At 41.2% G+C, this 18,290-nt stretch overlaps 1 protein-coding gene across 9 annotated transcripts in view; it reads right to left on the bottom strand.

Moving 5' to 3' along the window:
• The window catches only part of PRDM5 (PR/SET domain 5), a 169,839-nt gene that overhangs the window by 41,929 nt on the left and 109,620 nt on the right, over window positions 1–18,290 (bottom strand). For all 9 annotated transcript variants that reach the window (XR_009459853.1, XR_009459852.1, XM_059722090.1 and 6 more), the window contains one exon: window positions 13,739–13,832. Coding sequence is in view for 7 of the 9 variants with exons in the window: in XM_059722090.1 (XP_059578073.1) it covers window positions 13,739–13,832 (94 nt within the window). In the remaining 2 variants the exon portion in view is untranslated. The remainder of the gene's footprint in view (window positions 1–13,738; window positions 13,833–18,290) is intronic.

Raw genomic sequence — 18,290 nt, 5'->3', positions numbered from 1 at the left:
GATGGAATGATATAGTTGGGGATGGTCCAGCTTTGAGTAGGGGGTTGGACTAGATGCCCTTCTGAGGTCCCTTCCAACCCTGATTTTCTATGATCCTCTGATTCTAAGCCCCCTGCTTAAGACAGCATCGTCTCTGACTAAACCATCCCAGACAAGTGTCTATCCAACCTGCTCTTGAAAATGTCCATGGATGGAGATTCCACAGTTTCTCTAGGTAGCCTGTCCCAATGCCTGACTAATCACAAAATTCTTCCTAATTGCCAATCCAGATTTCCTCTGCTGTCACTTGAGATCATTGTCCCTTGCCCTAACAGCCACAGCGTCTACATGCTCACCCCAAATGGTGTCATCCACAGATTTTAAGTGTGCACTCAACCCTATCAATCCAAATCATTAATGAAGATATTAAACAACACCAGACTTAGGGCAGACCCCTAGAGAACCCCACTTGATACTGCCTCCCAACTAGAACCATTGATGACTACTCATTGAGCAGGACAGTCCAATCCAATCAGTTATGTATCTACCTTACAGGACTTTCATCTAGTCTGTACTTCCTTAGCTTAAACCTCAGATTCTACCATATTCATTTTTATTACACAATACATTATACAATAAGCAATTCAATTGATTTCAATAGAAGCCCTTGTAGAGTAAAAAGCCATACAGTACAAGTCAGTTAACAGAATATGGTCCAAATTTCAGACATATTGTAAAAGCATAACAGTAAGGAAAGAGCAATACTCACTCCTTATTACAAAGTTGCACAAGAGTTTAGTAGCTATGTTCAAATGTCTTCTTTGGTAAAAAAGCAAGCACGTGTGTTGATATTGCTAAGATTTATTGCCTGCTTTCTGGGCTGGTTATAAAAAGGTTAACTGAAAAAAACTGGGGGCAAAAATGTGTCTTAAAATCATTAGAATAACAGATTGGCAAACGTTGAGCTCTATGACAGTCGCATATATAAGGCTCAAAAAAAAAATCAACATTTTATGAAAAGGTATTACAGTAATATAAAGTCCTATTCTGTTAAGCACCATATAAACTCATAATGTGAGAGCATGTATCCAATTTGAAAACCCTGCAATCTAAATAGATAAGAGAAAAAGATCAAAGGACACAGAGAGGCACAGTGATGAGGGTCACAAATGTGACTTCCACTTGATAAACCACTATTATGGGAGGCAGTCTCATGGAGATCTTAAAAGTAATCCTTTACACTGGTTCTCAACCTATTTAGACTCAATGCACCCCTTAGAAAATGTTAGCTCTTAGCTTTCACTCATTTTTTGACTATAGAAAAATTATAGAGAAATCCTTGGTTTTTTGACTTTATGGATTCCTATTCGAAATCGGCAGGTTTATCTTGTGAATCATATGTAGATGTTTGCACACATAACAGTGCTAACATTATGAGGCATCTTTAAAAGGATGTCTCAGTGCCCAGTTGAGGTATCTACTCTACTGAAGCATTAATAACTTGGTCACTCACTGATATGCAATTCTCAGTTACATTCACTAAAGCTTAAATACGTTTTATCTTGCTTATGTCCTCCTTTTTGAGGGTTTTAAGTTGTTGTTTTTTATGAATGCGACCACTCACTTCCCAAATTATCATTGAGGGAAAGACCCTGGAGATAGTCAAGGATTTCCCTTAAGTCGGTAGCCACCTCTCTGAGAGAGTGAATATTGATGAGGAGATCCAGCACAGGATCTGGTGTGTATGTGACTCCTTTGGGAAAGTGCTTTGGCATGTTTTTATTCATCACGACCTCTGGAAAGACACTAAAATCCAGGTCTCTGATGCAGTTATCCTTCCCCACTCTCCTTACACATGTGAAACATGGGTGACCTATTATCATCTCAAAAACCTAGAGTGGTATCACCAGTGATGCTTCTGGAAAATCCTCCACATCAAATTAGAAAAATCACTGCACAAATACCAGCATGCTTGTTAAAGCCAGTGTTACCAGCACTGAGTCAATGATACTCAAGCACCAACTTTACTGCACCAGATGTTGTGCTCAGATGTCTGACTCTCGACTCCCAAAACAAGTGCTCTTCTCCCAGCTTAGTAATGGCCTGAAATCTTGCAGTGGTCAGAGGAAATACTACAAGGACACACTGAAGGCACATTCAAGAAAATGGATGCCAATGTCAAGACTTGTGAGGAGCTGGTTACTGACTGACTCCAATGGTGCTGCAACCTCAGCCAAGCAGCTGCCTGTTTTAAGGTAGACTATCTCAACCTTGAAGCAGAGAAGAGAGAGTGGAGGAAGGAAAGGAAGAGAAATCCTGGCCTACCGCCTATTCTCCTTCTGGTGGATAGGCTATAGGCAGGTGAAAAGAGCTGCAATTTCTATGGACTGCTCTGTGGCTCAAGGACTGGACTCTTAAGTCACATAATGACCCATCAATGAGCCATAGTAGAGATCATCCAGGAATTAAGGGATTGACAATGAATGTGTTATATTAATTGGAAGTTAGGTTAGAGCCAAATTTACGAAAGTCTATCTTGAATGCTGATTCTGCCCAATTCAATGCCCACTAAAGTCATATGCAAGATTTCCATTCATTTCACTGAGCATTGCATCAGGCCCTAGGTAAGTAATTTAAAAGCAATTTATTTTATTTTATTTTTTAAATGTAGCAGGGACCAACTCCTGCCTTTTGCTAAGGATATTCAGACATTACCATATGGTGTGTAGTATCTCATTGTGTCAAATAGTGACCAACAATTGAATTCATATGATAATGATTACAAAAGGTTTCCATTAAGTCATTTCAAGAATATTATATTAAGAGCTGATTTTCTAAAGAACTTTTTAAAATTGCAACTCTGAAATGCCCTCTTTTAAAACACCTAACTTGGAAGCTAAGTACACGGGGAAAGAATCTACTATCACCACACCACTCTGGTAGAAGAGAGAGAAATCTCTAGGGGAGGAATGCTAAGGCAGAGGGCCATCTGGATTCCACATGCGGCACCCCTCCCAGATGATCAATAGAGTAATTTAGAAAGGGAGTTTCAAGAGTTCTTCTTAGTCAGAGGTAATCTGGGGTGATGACAGCATTCTGCAACAACTAGGGATGGGCAAAAGGTTAAAGGGCGGAACAAAATTATAATCTGTGACATATGCTTAGAACTTAATCTCTTCAGACAGATTGCCTGACAACTTTGCACATTTGTCCTGTGCTGTTACTGTTCAATACCTGGAGCTCCCACTGAAATACATGGGGATTGTCTCTCCACAGCTGCATACATAACTAGAACTTCCATTTAAGTGCCATTTTATAAATACACAGAGGGGATCACTTCTCACATATTATGAACAGATTCTCCTCCTACTGAAATCTGACACAGTGCCATTAACTTGCATAAAGACAATGTGAGTCAAAAATTGCCAGACAGCAAAATTCTGTAGAGGTTAAATGCTTAAGTATTGGTTTCTCTAGCATTTCTTCAACTGTGGCTTACTTTAAGATGCTATCGGGTTAATTATTCAAAGCCAAAGCTCAGTGTAAAACATCATGTTGAATCAAAGGAGACAAAAATCTCATTTTTGTTTGAAACAAGAAGCTAATTTAATGTTTTCCTTGTGTAAAAGTGGCACTTGTATGACTTGAAGACAAAGTTTCAGAAGCATCTTTGCTACTTCAGCCCTTTTGAAAATGTTACCTAGGGAAACAAGAAAAACCAAACTAAGTCAATCCAAACAGCCCAGTATTGCAGGAGTGAACCAGTACTTCTGTTTACAAACCCCGCTAATAGTAGTAGCATAGTAACAGATACAAAGTCAGGTAGCAAGAGCACTTTCCAATCATTCCCCAAATATTTCCCAAATGTCTTGCCTGTCTGCTTTCTTATCAATTGTTTAAGGTTGTCATTGGACACGTCCATTTTGAAAAGGGTGAAAGAACACATTCAGGAACAGCTTTCCACACCAAGAACTGAGCATATTCATACCAGTACAAGTTTTCCAATATTTCTGGTTCCCAAGAAAGACCAGAGCTGGAAAAAACATTATTACATCACTCTTCCCCCAAAACTCAGCTAGATAAGCAAAGAGTTAAATTCCTTCACTGAGCTGAGAGAAGAGAACCTGCACTGATTGCAATGATTGGTACCTGTGAGGCAGAAGGCAAGATAGAGGCAGACTAACTGAATCAGTGATGCTTAAGCTTCTGATGATGTGAGCTGTGGCTCACAAAAGCATATGTCTCTGATCCAGTCAGCCTATAAGGTGTACCTCTACTTTGTCTTCTGCCTGACTTGAGACTATGATGGCTAACTACCTCCCCTCTTACCTGTGAGAATGAGGGAAAGGGTCACAGCAAGCAGAGTTTCTTGTGGTGATGGTTTCTTGGAAAGAAGATATGTTTTCTTTATTCTAACCATGGCTTGGACTGGGAAGCTCTGAATACAAGACACTATATATTATCATGTGCTCTTTTTTGCTCCTCTGATTATTAACACTGGGTGCATCTACATGTGCCATTACTACACGTGAATTAGCCTTGGAGCTTATCGCTCTGGAGTTCATTGATCCTGGGTGCCATGTGTGCACATGTGCCTGGGAGCGCCACACATTAAGCTGGGTTGGAGCAGCCCCAGCTGGCAGGGAGTCAGCCTGTCAGTCTGGGGCTGCTCCAACCTGGCTCAAGGGTGCTTCGGTACAGGGCTAGCTGGCAGGTAGCCCCTACACTGAAGCACCTTCATGCTCCAGCCAGCCAGAGGAGCATCTACATGCGTGCCGTTGTGGAGTTTTTTACTCCACAGTAATTTACTTCAGCCTAACAGGGGTACATATGACATTTACTGAGCAGCTAATTAGTCACCTGCACAGTAAATGTCTCGTGTAGACGCTCCTATTGGGAACCTTCATGTTTGTCAATGTTTCCAGCCAAGATGCAACAATTACATATTTTCCTGCCATCAGGGAAAAGTAGAACAGCTTTTGTTTGTTTCCTACCCACAATTAAATCTACTTAAGAGAAAAATCCTTGGAAATAATTCATTCCAAAAGAGCAAAGGAATGCAATTGCTTTCACCAAACCTTTCTATATCTTTTACTTTTAAGTACCCATCTCTTTTAGACTTCAGGCACAAGTGATATTCTTGCAATTGATTTTAATTTTGTAGAAACAGGATTAGCTGTATTATATTAAAAGGGTTCCTTTTAGTTTAAATTCAGTTCAAAATTCTAGATCATTTTAAGAAGTTACATTTAAAAAACTAATTTTAAGAATCTTGTTTTCAATTGTAAACATATAAGCCTCAAATAAATGATTATCTGGTTGGGGTCATTACAATTTCTGTGATATGTTAGGGGTTTGGTTTGTTGTTAAAAGAATTAAAGGCTACTAAGAACTAAATTTCTGACAGTTTATTAAAAAGTTATCTGAATTTTTGCAATAAACCAAGTAACAAAATGATTTAACAGATACAGAATTTTACCTGTCTTATAAATGAATTAATAATGTTGGTCACCAGAAACCATGAAGTATGTTATTTTAAAGAACAGTTTGATACTTTTCTAGTTAAATGAAGTGATTTTCCATCCCCATGAAAGAAGTATTAAAATCTATGACCTCAGTGAACTGAGCGCTGGTACTCTTTCAAACTATGTACATTAATCAATCAATTAGCTGGTATAACTCATTTGATCTAAAGATGTCAGTTGCATTCAAGAAAACTATCCTTTACAAGAATGTATCTTTTTCATCCACTAGTAGCAGACAACAAGAAACTGACAGCCACATGAGACTTTGCAGGTACTTTTAAAGATTTTGCTGTGCCATGAAGAGAAATAGGACAATGATGAATAAACTGAAAGGTTTAGGAATGCAGAGACTATAGCTTTGGGTTTTATGCTTTTCTTTCTCTCTCTCTCAAAAGATGAGAGAGAGGGATCATCTATTGGTTACTGAATAGAATGAAACTATTTACACTTTTTTCCTGGATTAGGTATTGATTACTAAATGTTTGCACATACTATGACTATAATAGAAGAATATTGAAAAAATGTGCCTTTTTATTTTTTGATTAACTTAAATGTAAAGAATAGTTGGAAATTAAATTTGCAGAGAAAACTTTGAAGTAGTTTAGGATCTTAAGGGTTTTCGTACATGTAATATACTGTAAATCACCTATCTATCTATATCTATCTCGATATATATATATCTATATCTATCTATCTATAGATATCTCTCTCTCTCCATACATACATACATACATATATCCCCATACATACATATATATATATATATATATATATATATATATATATATATATATATCAACTTTATAATGTAAATACTATTTATTTCTGCATGTATTAACTCTTTTTTTAATTTGCATTCCATCCAGGGACTTTTGTGTCTGTACATGTCATGTTAACTAGTATTAAACTGTCAAGTCAAATTCGCCTTTAATTATTATCATACAAAGTTATCAAGTAGTTTTTGTGTAATTAAAAATAAAATATAACTTTTTAAAGCCAGCCAGATTCTTGTAAAGGGAAAAATATAATCTTCAAATATGATTGTACAAAACATATTTGAAAACATACTTACAAAAACACAGACTAATGCAATGGTTCAACATTTAGACAAATAAACCTTAATACATTTACAATTAAAATGTAGAAATTAAGGTTTTCGTAGCTTTTATTTTAATACAACTCATACATAGACACCAAATTTGATCCCAATGGAATCTTTTTTTTTTTTTTTCCAAGAATGAAAGCTAGATTTTTAAAGAGAGCAGCACACTTAATACATAGGAAACTTATACCATGTGCTATGGCTTAATAAAAAAGGATATAAAATGAAGGGAAAAAAAATCACAAATGTTTCAACAATATTTTGGACTTTTACTGATCTGTACTGAGTCTTTGACTCAAGGAATTAAAGCTACCTCTCTATACTTAACCCATTGTCATCTACAAGACAGTTTTCAGAAGATCACTACATGTACTTCACCAGCTTCCAAATATAGTATAATAAAGTGGGAATAATTTTACACTCACAGTATTTTTTTTCTATGTATTGGAAAACAGTAGTTGTAAATTAAACTGCCCATATCAAACTGGTACACTGCAACTCCCTGTATTGTACCCCAAAGATAGATGTACCCATAATCAATTAGATTAGGCACACAACGATTTTTTTAAAAACTATAAGACAGCCATGATTATATTTAAATATCTGTGTGTAAAGCAAGACCTAAAAAATAAGAAACAACAGCCGGTAACTGTTAGCACTGGAAGTTGGTTGAAACTTCAGGCAAGTAATTAACCTTCTGGCCTATAGCTTTAAAATCCCAAAAAGCAGTTCATAGAATTTCTTTCACAATTTATGAACAACCAATGGAATTTATGTCACAGTCAGAGGATTCCTTTGCTGAATTAACCCCAGCTCCTTCTGACCCTCAGAAGCCATAAACCAACAGGATATAGCAGGGGGAGAATGTGCTATAGTGTTTCAGCTGACCTACAGAGTGCTGTCTCTGTCACTGCAAAGCTGGAAACCCAGATGATGAATTACAGAGCAACATGCCAAGCTCAGACGCAAACATCCAGCGTTCTTACACACATGCACACGCAGGCATTGTCACTCACCCCAACCAGCACAGTTTCTGCTAGAGGCCACGTACCGCTAGGCCTCATTTACAGAGCCTTATTCTAAAAACTACTAATTGAGAAAGCGTGCACATATTCAAGAACAAGTGCCATGTATTAAACAACAGCTAAAAGAATTAACATTACATTTTCTTTTATGGATTACTATGTACAAGAGAGACTTCTCCAAAGCAATATCTTTCAAGCTATGGATCATTTACACTCTAATCAGTAGAACTGGTCTAAAAGTAGAACTGTTCTCTCTCAGGAAAATCTGATATTTCTACATTTGTTTCCACCTCAAAATGGGTAGAAAAGTTAAAATACTAAAAATCATTGCAGAATTTCATAATTCAGAAATAATTCAATTTGATGCCAAAACAAGAAGCTTCACCATTTCTAACTGAAAGGTAATATTTTAGACTTTTCAAAATGAAGTTTTTCTAAAAGTTAACATGAAATCTTTTCAGTTGATATTAACTGAAAATTAAATTAAAATTTAAAATTATTGTAATGAATTGAGCCCAGGCTCATACAAATCTACCCAGCCTTCTACATTAATTTGAAATGACATTTTCAGTTAAAATAATTTCATTTCATTCTGAAATTAAACATTTTGGTTCATCAATTTACACTGGGCTCCTTACATGTCTAGATCATTTGCTCCCCACCACACCCTGCAAGTGTCATTGTTGAAGGAATGGACACTGAGGACAGGAGAGAGAGAGACCAAGTGGAAGACAAGAAGAGAGAGGTTGGGCAGAAGGGGCTTGAAGAGCTTAAGAGTTGGAGTCATGACCAGAAAAAGAGAAACTACCACACCATCTTCCCTGCTCTGACTTGAGTGCGTTTTGTGTTTCTGCTTACTATTTACTTAAATAAAAGGGAAAGCAATCTCAGCAGAATTCTGTTTTATAGATGTCATGAGTATTAACTTTCAAAAACAATTAATTTAGCAAAGACTAAAAGCTTAAAATGCAAATTAAATTAATCTCTTTAGTTGGTCTCATTATCCTGTCTCATCATTATTTGTACATCCAACAAATAAAGAAGTGTTGATCTTAACAGGTAGCTTTGATAGACAGAAGTGATTAAGACTTTTGTCAAACAGTAAAAAGCCAAATGATTAAACATACACATTCTGTCATTTTCCTCCAAGCCAAATCTGTTTAAACAAAAGTTAAGAGACTGTAATAGAAAGTCTATTTGTTAGCTGCAGCTTCGTGTGTCAAACTCACATCTATCTCCCTTTATGCTGGAAGCAAAGCATTCCAAAACAACTTTTTTTCAGCTACCTGGCAGCTCCTTAAAATGAACACCCCATCTCTGCTAAGTGGAATCTACCAGTACAACCAACATGCTTGTATAAGTGCTGTATAAATGTATAGCAAACTGGATAAATAAATGATCTGGATTTGGGTGTCAGAAGTGGACTGGCTAAGTTCGCAGATGACACCAAATTATGGTGAAGTGTGGTCACACTAGAGAATAGGCTGGGAATTCAGGATGACCTGGACAGGCTCGCAAGGTGGTAAGATCAAAACCCGATGACATCCAACACAGAGAAATTCAAGGTGCTCCACCTCAGGAGACAATATCCCATCATAGTTATAGGCTCACTAGCACCATGACCGAAAAAGACTTGGGGGTCATGATTGACCACAAAATGAACATGAGCTACCAATGCGATGCTGCAGTTGGCAAAGCAAATAAAACTGGCTTGCATCTACTGATGCATCTCAAACAAGAACCAAAAAGTCATCCTCCCGCTTTACTTGACATTGGTGAGGCTACAGCTGGAGTACTGCATCCATTTCTGGGCTCCACACTTTTGAAAGCTTCTCCACATCCTTTCTAGAGTCCAAAGGAGAGCCACACACACGATTAGAGGTCAAGAGAACAGGCCTTATGAGGAGGGTCTGAGAGGCATGGAACTCTTCAGCCTGAAGAAACGAAGGCTTGGGGGTGACTTGGTGGCAGCCTATAAGTATATAAGGGGTGTGCATCAGGAACTAGGAGAACATCTGTTCACCAGGGCATGCCAAGGGAAGACAAGGCCTAATGGTCACAAACTGCTGGAAGACGGTTTTAGACTGGACATAAGAAAAAAATGTCTTTACTGTCTGAGTCTCCAGAGTCTGGAATAGACTCCCCACAGAAGTGGTGCACGCATCTACTCTGAATACCTTTAAGAAACGCTTAGATCCTTATCTTGCTGGGGTGATTTGATCACAGCTGACTTCCTGCCCCTTGGGCAGGGGGCTGGACCCAATGATCTCATGAGGTCTCTTCCAGCCCTAATGTCTATGAAATCTATGAAACAACAGTTTGTTTTTAAATAAACCATCCAACATATGAACACACTTAGATATAAAGACATCATAATAAAGACAAATGTTGCAAGAGAAACTCTGACTTGAGATGAGCTTATCAGAGGTGTAACTGTCTAGTACCATGCCCTTGGAAGTCCCCTGTACCTCCTTCCCTGTATACTTTGCCCCTTCCCTGTAATGGTTGCAGCTCTGGCAGGTAGCGGGGACAGCAGTGGCGATGACAACATGCAGTGCTGGCAGCCACTGGAGTTTTTCTGCTCCTAGAGGGTGCTGTCACATCTTTTTGTTCTTTTTTTTTTGCCATTGACATGTGTCATGCAGTCAAAAAAAAAAGTCAATTTTTGGCAGCAAAAAGATGACATCCTCTCAGCAACAGAGGTTATATTTCCCAGGATGCTCCTCCCTCCCTCTCTCTCCTGTGTTGCTCGTGCTGCACTTTCCCTGATGTTGGCCAGAGCTGCTGCAACAAGGTTTATAGTGCTGGGGAGGCGAGAACAGGAGGTTGAGGTGGCCCCTCACCTCCCTTCTGTTCCTTCTCTCTGCCTTTATGCAGTGCCCAGCACCTGCGCCCGATGTGCCAACCCATCTTTGTACTACTGGAGTTTATCAAGCAAGTGACTGGACCTGATACAGATATTGGCTAAAGTTAGAACCTGAGGTCAAGGGCTGGATATCTAGGCTTGAATTTTATACTGATGAGATTTTGTATACCTTTTGTGAAATGTTAGGTGTATCAAAACTGGAACCTGGTTTCAGATCTAACTCAGGAACTATAACCATGGGTAGGGACAAATTCAGACCCAATGGGTTCAAACCGACTACACTTTCTCTGAAATTTGAAAGGGTGCATATCAGAGCCCCTTGCTTAAGTGTTTTTCAGATTTTGAGCTTCAAATATGGTTTCAATTTAACCTTTTGCCAACTCTCAAATCAAATTCTTTCTGAAGGCTTGAATATTTCCAAGTCCCTCTCCCAGGACCCAAAACATATTTCCATCACAAAGTCTGCAGAACAAGGAACTTCTTCCTCTAGTGGAAAGTAGCCACGTTATCAGACAATCCATTTCTCCTGACTGCGAAAAAAGAATTGCCAGGGGTCAGAATAGTGACCCATGTCCATTCACTTAATGCAACAGATAGGAGCCAAGAGGATCCTTCCACTTGGACCTAATATACAGCATTAGGTAGATTCTGAAACGTGTCTGCCACTTGGCCAGTAAGAGGTATCACGTCAAAGATATGATCAAAATAATAGAAATGACCATTTTACTGGCAGGGCAGTCAAAACTTTCATTTTGGTATCAATTTCTAGCCAATTGGTAATTCATCAAATCCCATTTTTGATAGCATACAATTCTTAACCAATGGAGCCATGACAGTAGCTCAAATGGCTAAAAGCCAAATCATGCTTGCTTTAAGTTACTGAGTTAGTGACTATAAATTGTCATAACTTCATTGAAGTCTCATAGTATAAAACAAGAAAGGCCAGCAGGATATGACTAAATTATGCTGGCACTAAGACCCAGATGGGTAGTTAGAAAAATGATTTCATAGACAAATGGATAGTCTTACATAATTACATATAAATCACATATGTTCCTACATTTGAAGAATGGTAGTGAATGCTGCCCACTTACCTCTGCACACATACTCCAAACCCAGAAATACAGTGGTGAAAATAATCTGGTTGTATGCCTGAAAGCTGCTTTAGCAAAATGCTTAGCATAAGCAATATCCATTTTGTATCTTGATAGAATTAACTGAATGCAAAAGCAAATACGTCACAGTGGGCATGTGTACATATTCATTTGATCTGAGATCAGTTTACTTGTGAGTAAACACTCCTGGTCAGGCATTTACACATTACAAATACACTCCAAGCAGCAGACTGCTCCCGCTTCCTGTGGTTCTGCAGTGGGCCCTTGTGACTACCAGGGAGAGCTCGAGGCTCCCCCTGAGTACTAGTCTAGGGGCTGGCAGGAAGCAGTGGGCCAAGAGACAGCCATCTCCTGGCCAGGGCTGAGACATTGCTTCTGTCCCCGTCCCAGAGCAGGGAACTCCCAGCACCAGCTCCCCGATTGGAGTAGGGGACTTGGAAAGAGTTGCAGGAGAGGGGAAGGTCCCAGCCTCCTGCCCCATCCACCAGTGAGACAGCTAGCCACGAGGTCCTGGCTGGGAGGGGATTCCCTGCCCAGCTATGGGCTTACTACTAGCTGCCCGACCAGCAGATGGGGCAGTAGGTTGGGACCTGCCCCACCCCTACAGCTCTTTCTGAGCCCCATGCCTTGATTGCGCAACCAGGACAGTTCCCAGCCCCTGCTCTGTAATTGCAGGGTGGGGGCTGGAGTCAGTTCCCTTCCTAGCTCCATGAGCACGGAGCTGGGTGGGGAACAGGCTGGAGAGGTTGTTCTGCTCCCAGCTCTGTGATCATGGACCTGGGCAGGGAACAGGATCCCCATCCTCCACCAGCAGGAAGCTCCCAATGCCAGCTCCACAATCACAGGGCCGGCACTGGAACATCCTTATTTCCCAGCGCCAGCATCACTGTTGTGGGGCTGATGCTGGGAGATCCTCATCTCCCAGCACTGGCCCTGCTGTTGCAGAGCTAGCACTGGGAGATAAGGATCTCCCAACCTCCTGCTCCATGATCACGATAGTGAAGCAGGGGCTGGGAGATAAGGTTCTCCCAGCACATGCTCCCCGATTGTTATCTCAGAGCAGGGGGCTTTGAGCTCCCGGCTGCTGGGACAGGGGTACGTAGCCCCTGCCTGGGCTCCAGTGGTGAAGCCCGGGCAGGGACTATGTCCCCCTACCCTGGTAGCAGGCAGCTGCTGGGGCACGGAGCAATCTCCTGCCCCCTGGTGGCTCACTGACCAGGAATAGATTTGTTCCTGGTCAGGCATCTACATGAGCACTACTGCGCAGTAACTACTAGTGAGTAAATTTGCTACATGCATTTGTAGGTAGCAAATTTACTCACAATTAGTGAGATTTATACACGCACACACAGCTAAACACAAGTGCTGCAAAATGAACAGCTAAAAGGCATTTGATTATGTATAAAGAAAGCACATGAGCAGAAAAGGCTGATTAGGCAAATGGTAAAAAGAAATCGTAACTACAGCTGTCAATGCTAAGTCAGGAAACTGCATGGAAGAACTAAGTTTACACTGGACCACTATATAAGAACTGTAAAAGGACTTAAAGCTTGGGGAGAGAACAATACACAGGACAAAAAACAACAGGTACTTGAACCCTGGTGGTGTGAGGAACGTCTGGCCAGCTGAACCCACTGTATCTATTGGAAGGCTTATGTAAGAATATCTGTATTGATTGTCAGGACTTGTCTAAAAGTGAAGTGTTGCATTTAAATCCTTGCTTAAAGATTGGTTTTGCTTATGTGTTCAATAAATCAGGATTTCAAACCAGAATAGTCTGACTGATCTTTTTTTTCCATTCACTTACTCTTAACTAAATTTAGCATAAGATGTTGTGTCAACCTGTGGCCACTTTCAAGGTCTTGATCTCTAGCAATCTTGTGGGAAGCCACTAAGAGAGGACCCCAAATGACCTTCAATGTCATGTTTCCAGATTTGGAGTGTGTGGCATGTGTGCAAGGGCAGACCATGTCAAAAGCTGTCCTAGTTGGGCATGCCAAGCTAGAACACAGTGCCAGCCTGTCGTAGATATAACCTAAACACCTCCCCTTGAAAAGCATGATATATTTGTAGAATATTTATATAGCTTGGAGAAGTTTTTCTTCAATTTCCACATAATACTGTACCTGTATGACTCCGAATATGAACTCTCAGTGTTCCATTGCTTGCAAATTTCTGACCACAGTAAGGGCAGATTTTCTCTTTTTCTCCAGTATGGGTCTACATAGGGTTGGGGATAAGGAAAAGACAAGAATGAAAGATTAAGAAAACCTTCTAAGGATTAGAGTCCATGGCAAATTGAATATACTGAACATCAAACATTTTTCTTTACTTCTGTGCTCTAATATTTCCTGTCTTCCAGGTATACATGTCCTCTTAACAGCCATTACATATTTAATTCGGTCACATCAGAGACAATCATCAATATTCTTTTAGTCCTGCAAACTTCTAAGGTTTCCAAACTAATCTCATTATTAATTGTAAAATAAACCTACTCGTCAAACCCAATTACAGTTCACTGGCTTTATAATTCCTAAGGTACTCTGGCTTATAAAAGTTCAATTAATCTTTAACGTGCTCTTGCAATCCCAGGACAAAAAAAGGAATCACGTATTTTTCTGTATCAAAGAAAATTTCTATGATAGCATTTTTCAATCCAGCAAACAGTGACTTGGATACCTCATGATAACATCATCCACAACTGTACTCCTTAAAAGCTTGTATTTGGGGCAAATCTAAATTTATTACTAAACAGAATCTGGCCAGCAGATGATTTTTCCTCCAACAAAACAGAAATGAAGTTGTTTGATATATCATTATGATGTAAGCAATATCTAGGTCTAACTAGTTTATAAAAACAAAATCTAGTTGTCATATAATTTTAGAGGTGTCATGGCCAGCTCTGGTCCCCAGGTTCTAGTTCTGGCTCCAGTACCAGGGACAGCAGATCAGCAGCAGTGGCATACAGTGCAGGAGGCAGGAGTGGGAGTGGGAGGTTTGCTGCTATGGGACATGTTAGCTCTTTTTTTTGCTGCCATGTATGTCAAGTGGCCATTTAAACATCGATTTTAAACAGCAAAAGAAGAGAGAGAGGCAGGAAGTGACATCTTCCTAGCTGCTTCTCCTGCACTACACACCACTCCTATTCTGTCCTTCCTACTGCCAGACCTGATGCAGGGAAGGTAAACGGCAGAGGGGAGGACCTGTGAGATGGAGGGTGGTCAACCCTGTTATATTCATTCTGAAATCCACCATTAGGCACCATCTGGAGCTCATGCCCTGCTTGACCACCCTTACTGTATAATACGGACAACTGTAATGGCTAGTTTTTCAATACCAAAGACTCATCGTCTTTAATGCATAAGGACTGTAAGACTGAGTTCTGTACATCTAATGCATAGGACAAGACATTTATTGGAATTTCTGAACATATATTTTATTCATATCATGTTTTATATGAACTGACCCAAGCATATTCCAGACTATGCCTATAATATCTATCGGGTTTGGGAGAGAAAGCCTGTTGCAAGGTAAGAATTTATTTAATAAAAACCAATAATGTTCTTACAAAGAGCTGGAAGCATACATTGAAATAAGGAACCATTATTTTTATATGTAGCTTCATTTTCAAGCCCAGACCAGGATGTTGAAAACTGTTTACGACTGTTTTTGAAGTATTTCTGGTTTTATCCAAACTAAAGCTGGAGATCTTGCAAAAATATCCAACCACAAGACTTTCAGAAATTACAAGAAGTCAGGATAACCACCCAATATTTATATGTTTGGCAGCAATATTATTGCAGAGAGACCATCGCTATTTATGAGGACTGGTTGAAGGGAAAAAAAAGCCACACAAATTGTATCCCAGATCTCGAACACAAACATTTTTAAACTGCTCTCTGATCTGGTTTAAGAACAGCATAGATTCATAGATGTTAGGGTCGGAAGGGACCTCAATAGATCATCGAGTCCGACCCCCTGCATAAGCAGGAAAGAGTGCTGGGTCTAGATGACCCCAGCTAGAAACTCATCTAACCTCCTCTTGAAGACCCCCAGGGTAGGGGAGAGCACCACCTCCCTTGGGAGCCCGTTCCAGACCTTGGCCACTCGAACTGTGAAGAAGTTCTTCCTAATGTCCAATCTAAATCTGCTCTCTGCTAGCTTGTGGCCATTGTTTCTTATAACCCCTGGGGGCGCCTTGGTAAATAAATACTCACCAATTCCCTTCTGTGCCCCCGTGATGAACTTAAAGGCAGCCACAAGGTCGCCTCTCAACCTTCTCTTGCGGAGGCTGAAAAGGTCCAGTTTCTCTAGTCTCTCCTCGTAGGGCTTGGTCTGCAGGCCCTTAACCATACGAGTGGCCCTTCTCTGGACCCTCTCCAGGTTATCCGCATCCTTTTTGAAGTGTGGCGCCCAGAATTGCACGCAGTACTCCAACTGCGGTCTGACCAGCGCCCTATAGAGGGGAAGTATCACCTCCCTGGACCTATTCGTCATGCATCTGCTGATGCACGATAAAGTGCCATTGGCTTTTCTGATGGCTTCGTCACACTGCCGGCTCATGTTCATCTTGGAGTCCACTAGGACTCCAAGATCCCTTTCCACCTCTGTGCCACCCAGCAGGTCATTCCCTAGGCTGTAGGTGTGCTGGACATTTTTCCTCCCTAGGTGCAGCACTTTGCATTTCTCCTTGTTGAACTGCATCCTGTTGTTTTCTGCCCACTTGTGCAACCTATCCAGGTCTGCTTGCAGCTGTTCCCTGCCCTCCGGCGTGTCCACTTCTCCCCATAGCTTTGTGTCATCTGCAAACTTGGACAGAGTACATTTCACTCCCTCGTCCAAGTCACTGATGAAGACATTAAAGAGTATCGGTCCAAGGACCGAGCCCTGCGGGACCCCGCTGCCCACACCCTTCCAGGTCGAGACCGACCCATCCACCACGACTCTTTGGGTGCGACCCTCTAGCCAATTCCCCACCCACCAGACTGTGTAGTCATCCACATCACAGCCTCTTAACTTGTTCACCAGTATGGGGTGGGATACCGTATCGAAGGCCTTCCTGAAGTCTAAGTATACAACATCCACCCCTACTCCTGTGTCCAGGCGTTTTGTAACCTGGTCATAGAAAGAGACTAGATTGGTCAGGCACGATCTGCCCGCCACAAACCCATGCTGGTTTCCCCTCAGCATAATGTGCCCTGCCGGGCTCTCACAAATGTGAGCCTTGATAATTTTTTCAAAGACTTTACCAAGGATGGAGGTGAGACTGACTGTCCTATAGTTGCCCGGGTCCTCCTTCCTCCCCTTTTTGAAAATGGGGACCACGTTAGCCCTTTTCCAGTCCTCCGGGACTTGGCCTGTGCGCCACGAGCGTCCGAATATTCCCGCCAGTGGTTCTGCAATGATGTCGGCCAGTGCCTTCAGCACCCTCGGATGGAGCTCATCCGGGCCTGCCGACTTAAAGGCATCCAGTTCTTCCAAGTGACTCTGCACCACCTCAGGATCTACGTATGGAAATCTGGCGCCTTGCTGCTGCCTCTCTACAACCCCAGTGAGAGACTTGTCGTGCCCCTCACTTAGGAACACTGAGGCAAAGAACTCGTTGAGGAGTTCAGCCTTGTCCCCCCTGTCTGTCACCAATTGTTTCTGCCCATTTAGCAGGGGTCCTATTCCTCCCTGAGCCTTCCTTTTACTCCCAATATATCTAAAAAACAATTTCTTGTTGTCTTTTACTTGGGTTGCCATCCTCAGCTCCATGGTAGCTTTGGCCCGCCTAACTGCCTCCCTACAAGCATGAGCAGAGGAGGTATATTCATCTTTAGTGATCTCACCCTGTTTCCACTTTTTGTGTGCTCCCCTTTTGGCCCTTAGGCTGCCCTGGATTTCTCTGGTCAGCCAGGGAAGCCTCCTGGCCCCTTTCCCTTTTTTGCCTCGCTCGGGGATCGTCTTGCTTTGTGCCTGAAGGATCATTTCCTTAAGGCACAGCCACCCTTCTTGGGCTCCCATCCCTTCAAAACTCCTACTCTGCAGTGCGTCCTTGACTAATCGCCTGAGTGCATTGAGATCAGCTTTCCTAAAGTCTAGCACTTTCACCCTACTAGTTACCTTACCCACTCAACAAGTGGTAAACAAGTTCTTTCCAAAAATGGCTGCCACATTACAGCAAAAATATTCCATCACAATTTTAAAAAATAATTTAGCTCTTCTACTTTTTGTCATTCAAAACTTAAATGATGTTAAATTAAGTATATCAGAAATATGAGCTAAGAAATACAGATTCCCAAGCACGTACAAGACTAGGCAAAACATATTTATTTGGAAGGATATTTTTTTATTGTCTTGCATTTGTGTTTTCACAGAAGAGGTGGAGGCATTGAGATGCTCTCCTGGGACCTGGAATATGTGGACTTGAATCCTCTCCTAGACTCCTTCCTATACAAATGAATGCCTTAACTACTAGGTTAGGAAGTCATGTTCCCTCTTGGTTCTTCTGTATACAGACTCATTGACTCTCTCAGTCTTTCCTGCCCATTAAGCCAGGTTCAGCAGATGAGATGAGCAGGTACCTGTTCCCACAGCCTTCTGGTTAGGGTGTATTCCTCAGAAGTGGGAAATGTGCCTTGAGTCACTTCAGACAGAGGAGAGCTTAGAAACTGGGTTTCTGACTTCCTGGCCAAC

Source organism: Alligator mississippiensis, chromosome 2 (genome assembly GCF_030867095.1).
Source record: "Alligator mississippiensis isolate rAllMis1 chromosome 2, rAllMis1, whole genome shotgun sequence".
In the NCBI taxonomy this organism is placed as follows: Eukaryota; Metazoa; Chordata; order Crocodylia; family Alligatoridae; genus Alligator; species Alligator mississippiensis.
Note: the sequence above shows the minus strand (reverse complement) of the source record. Positions and strands in the feature narration are given on the sequence as shown.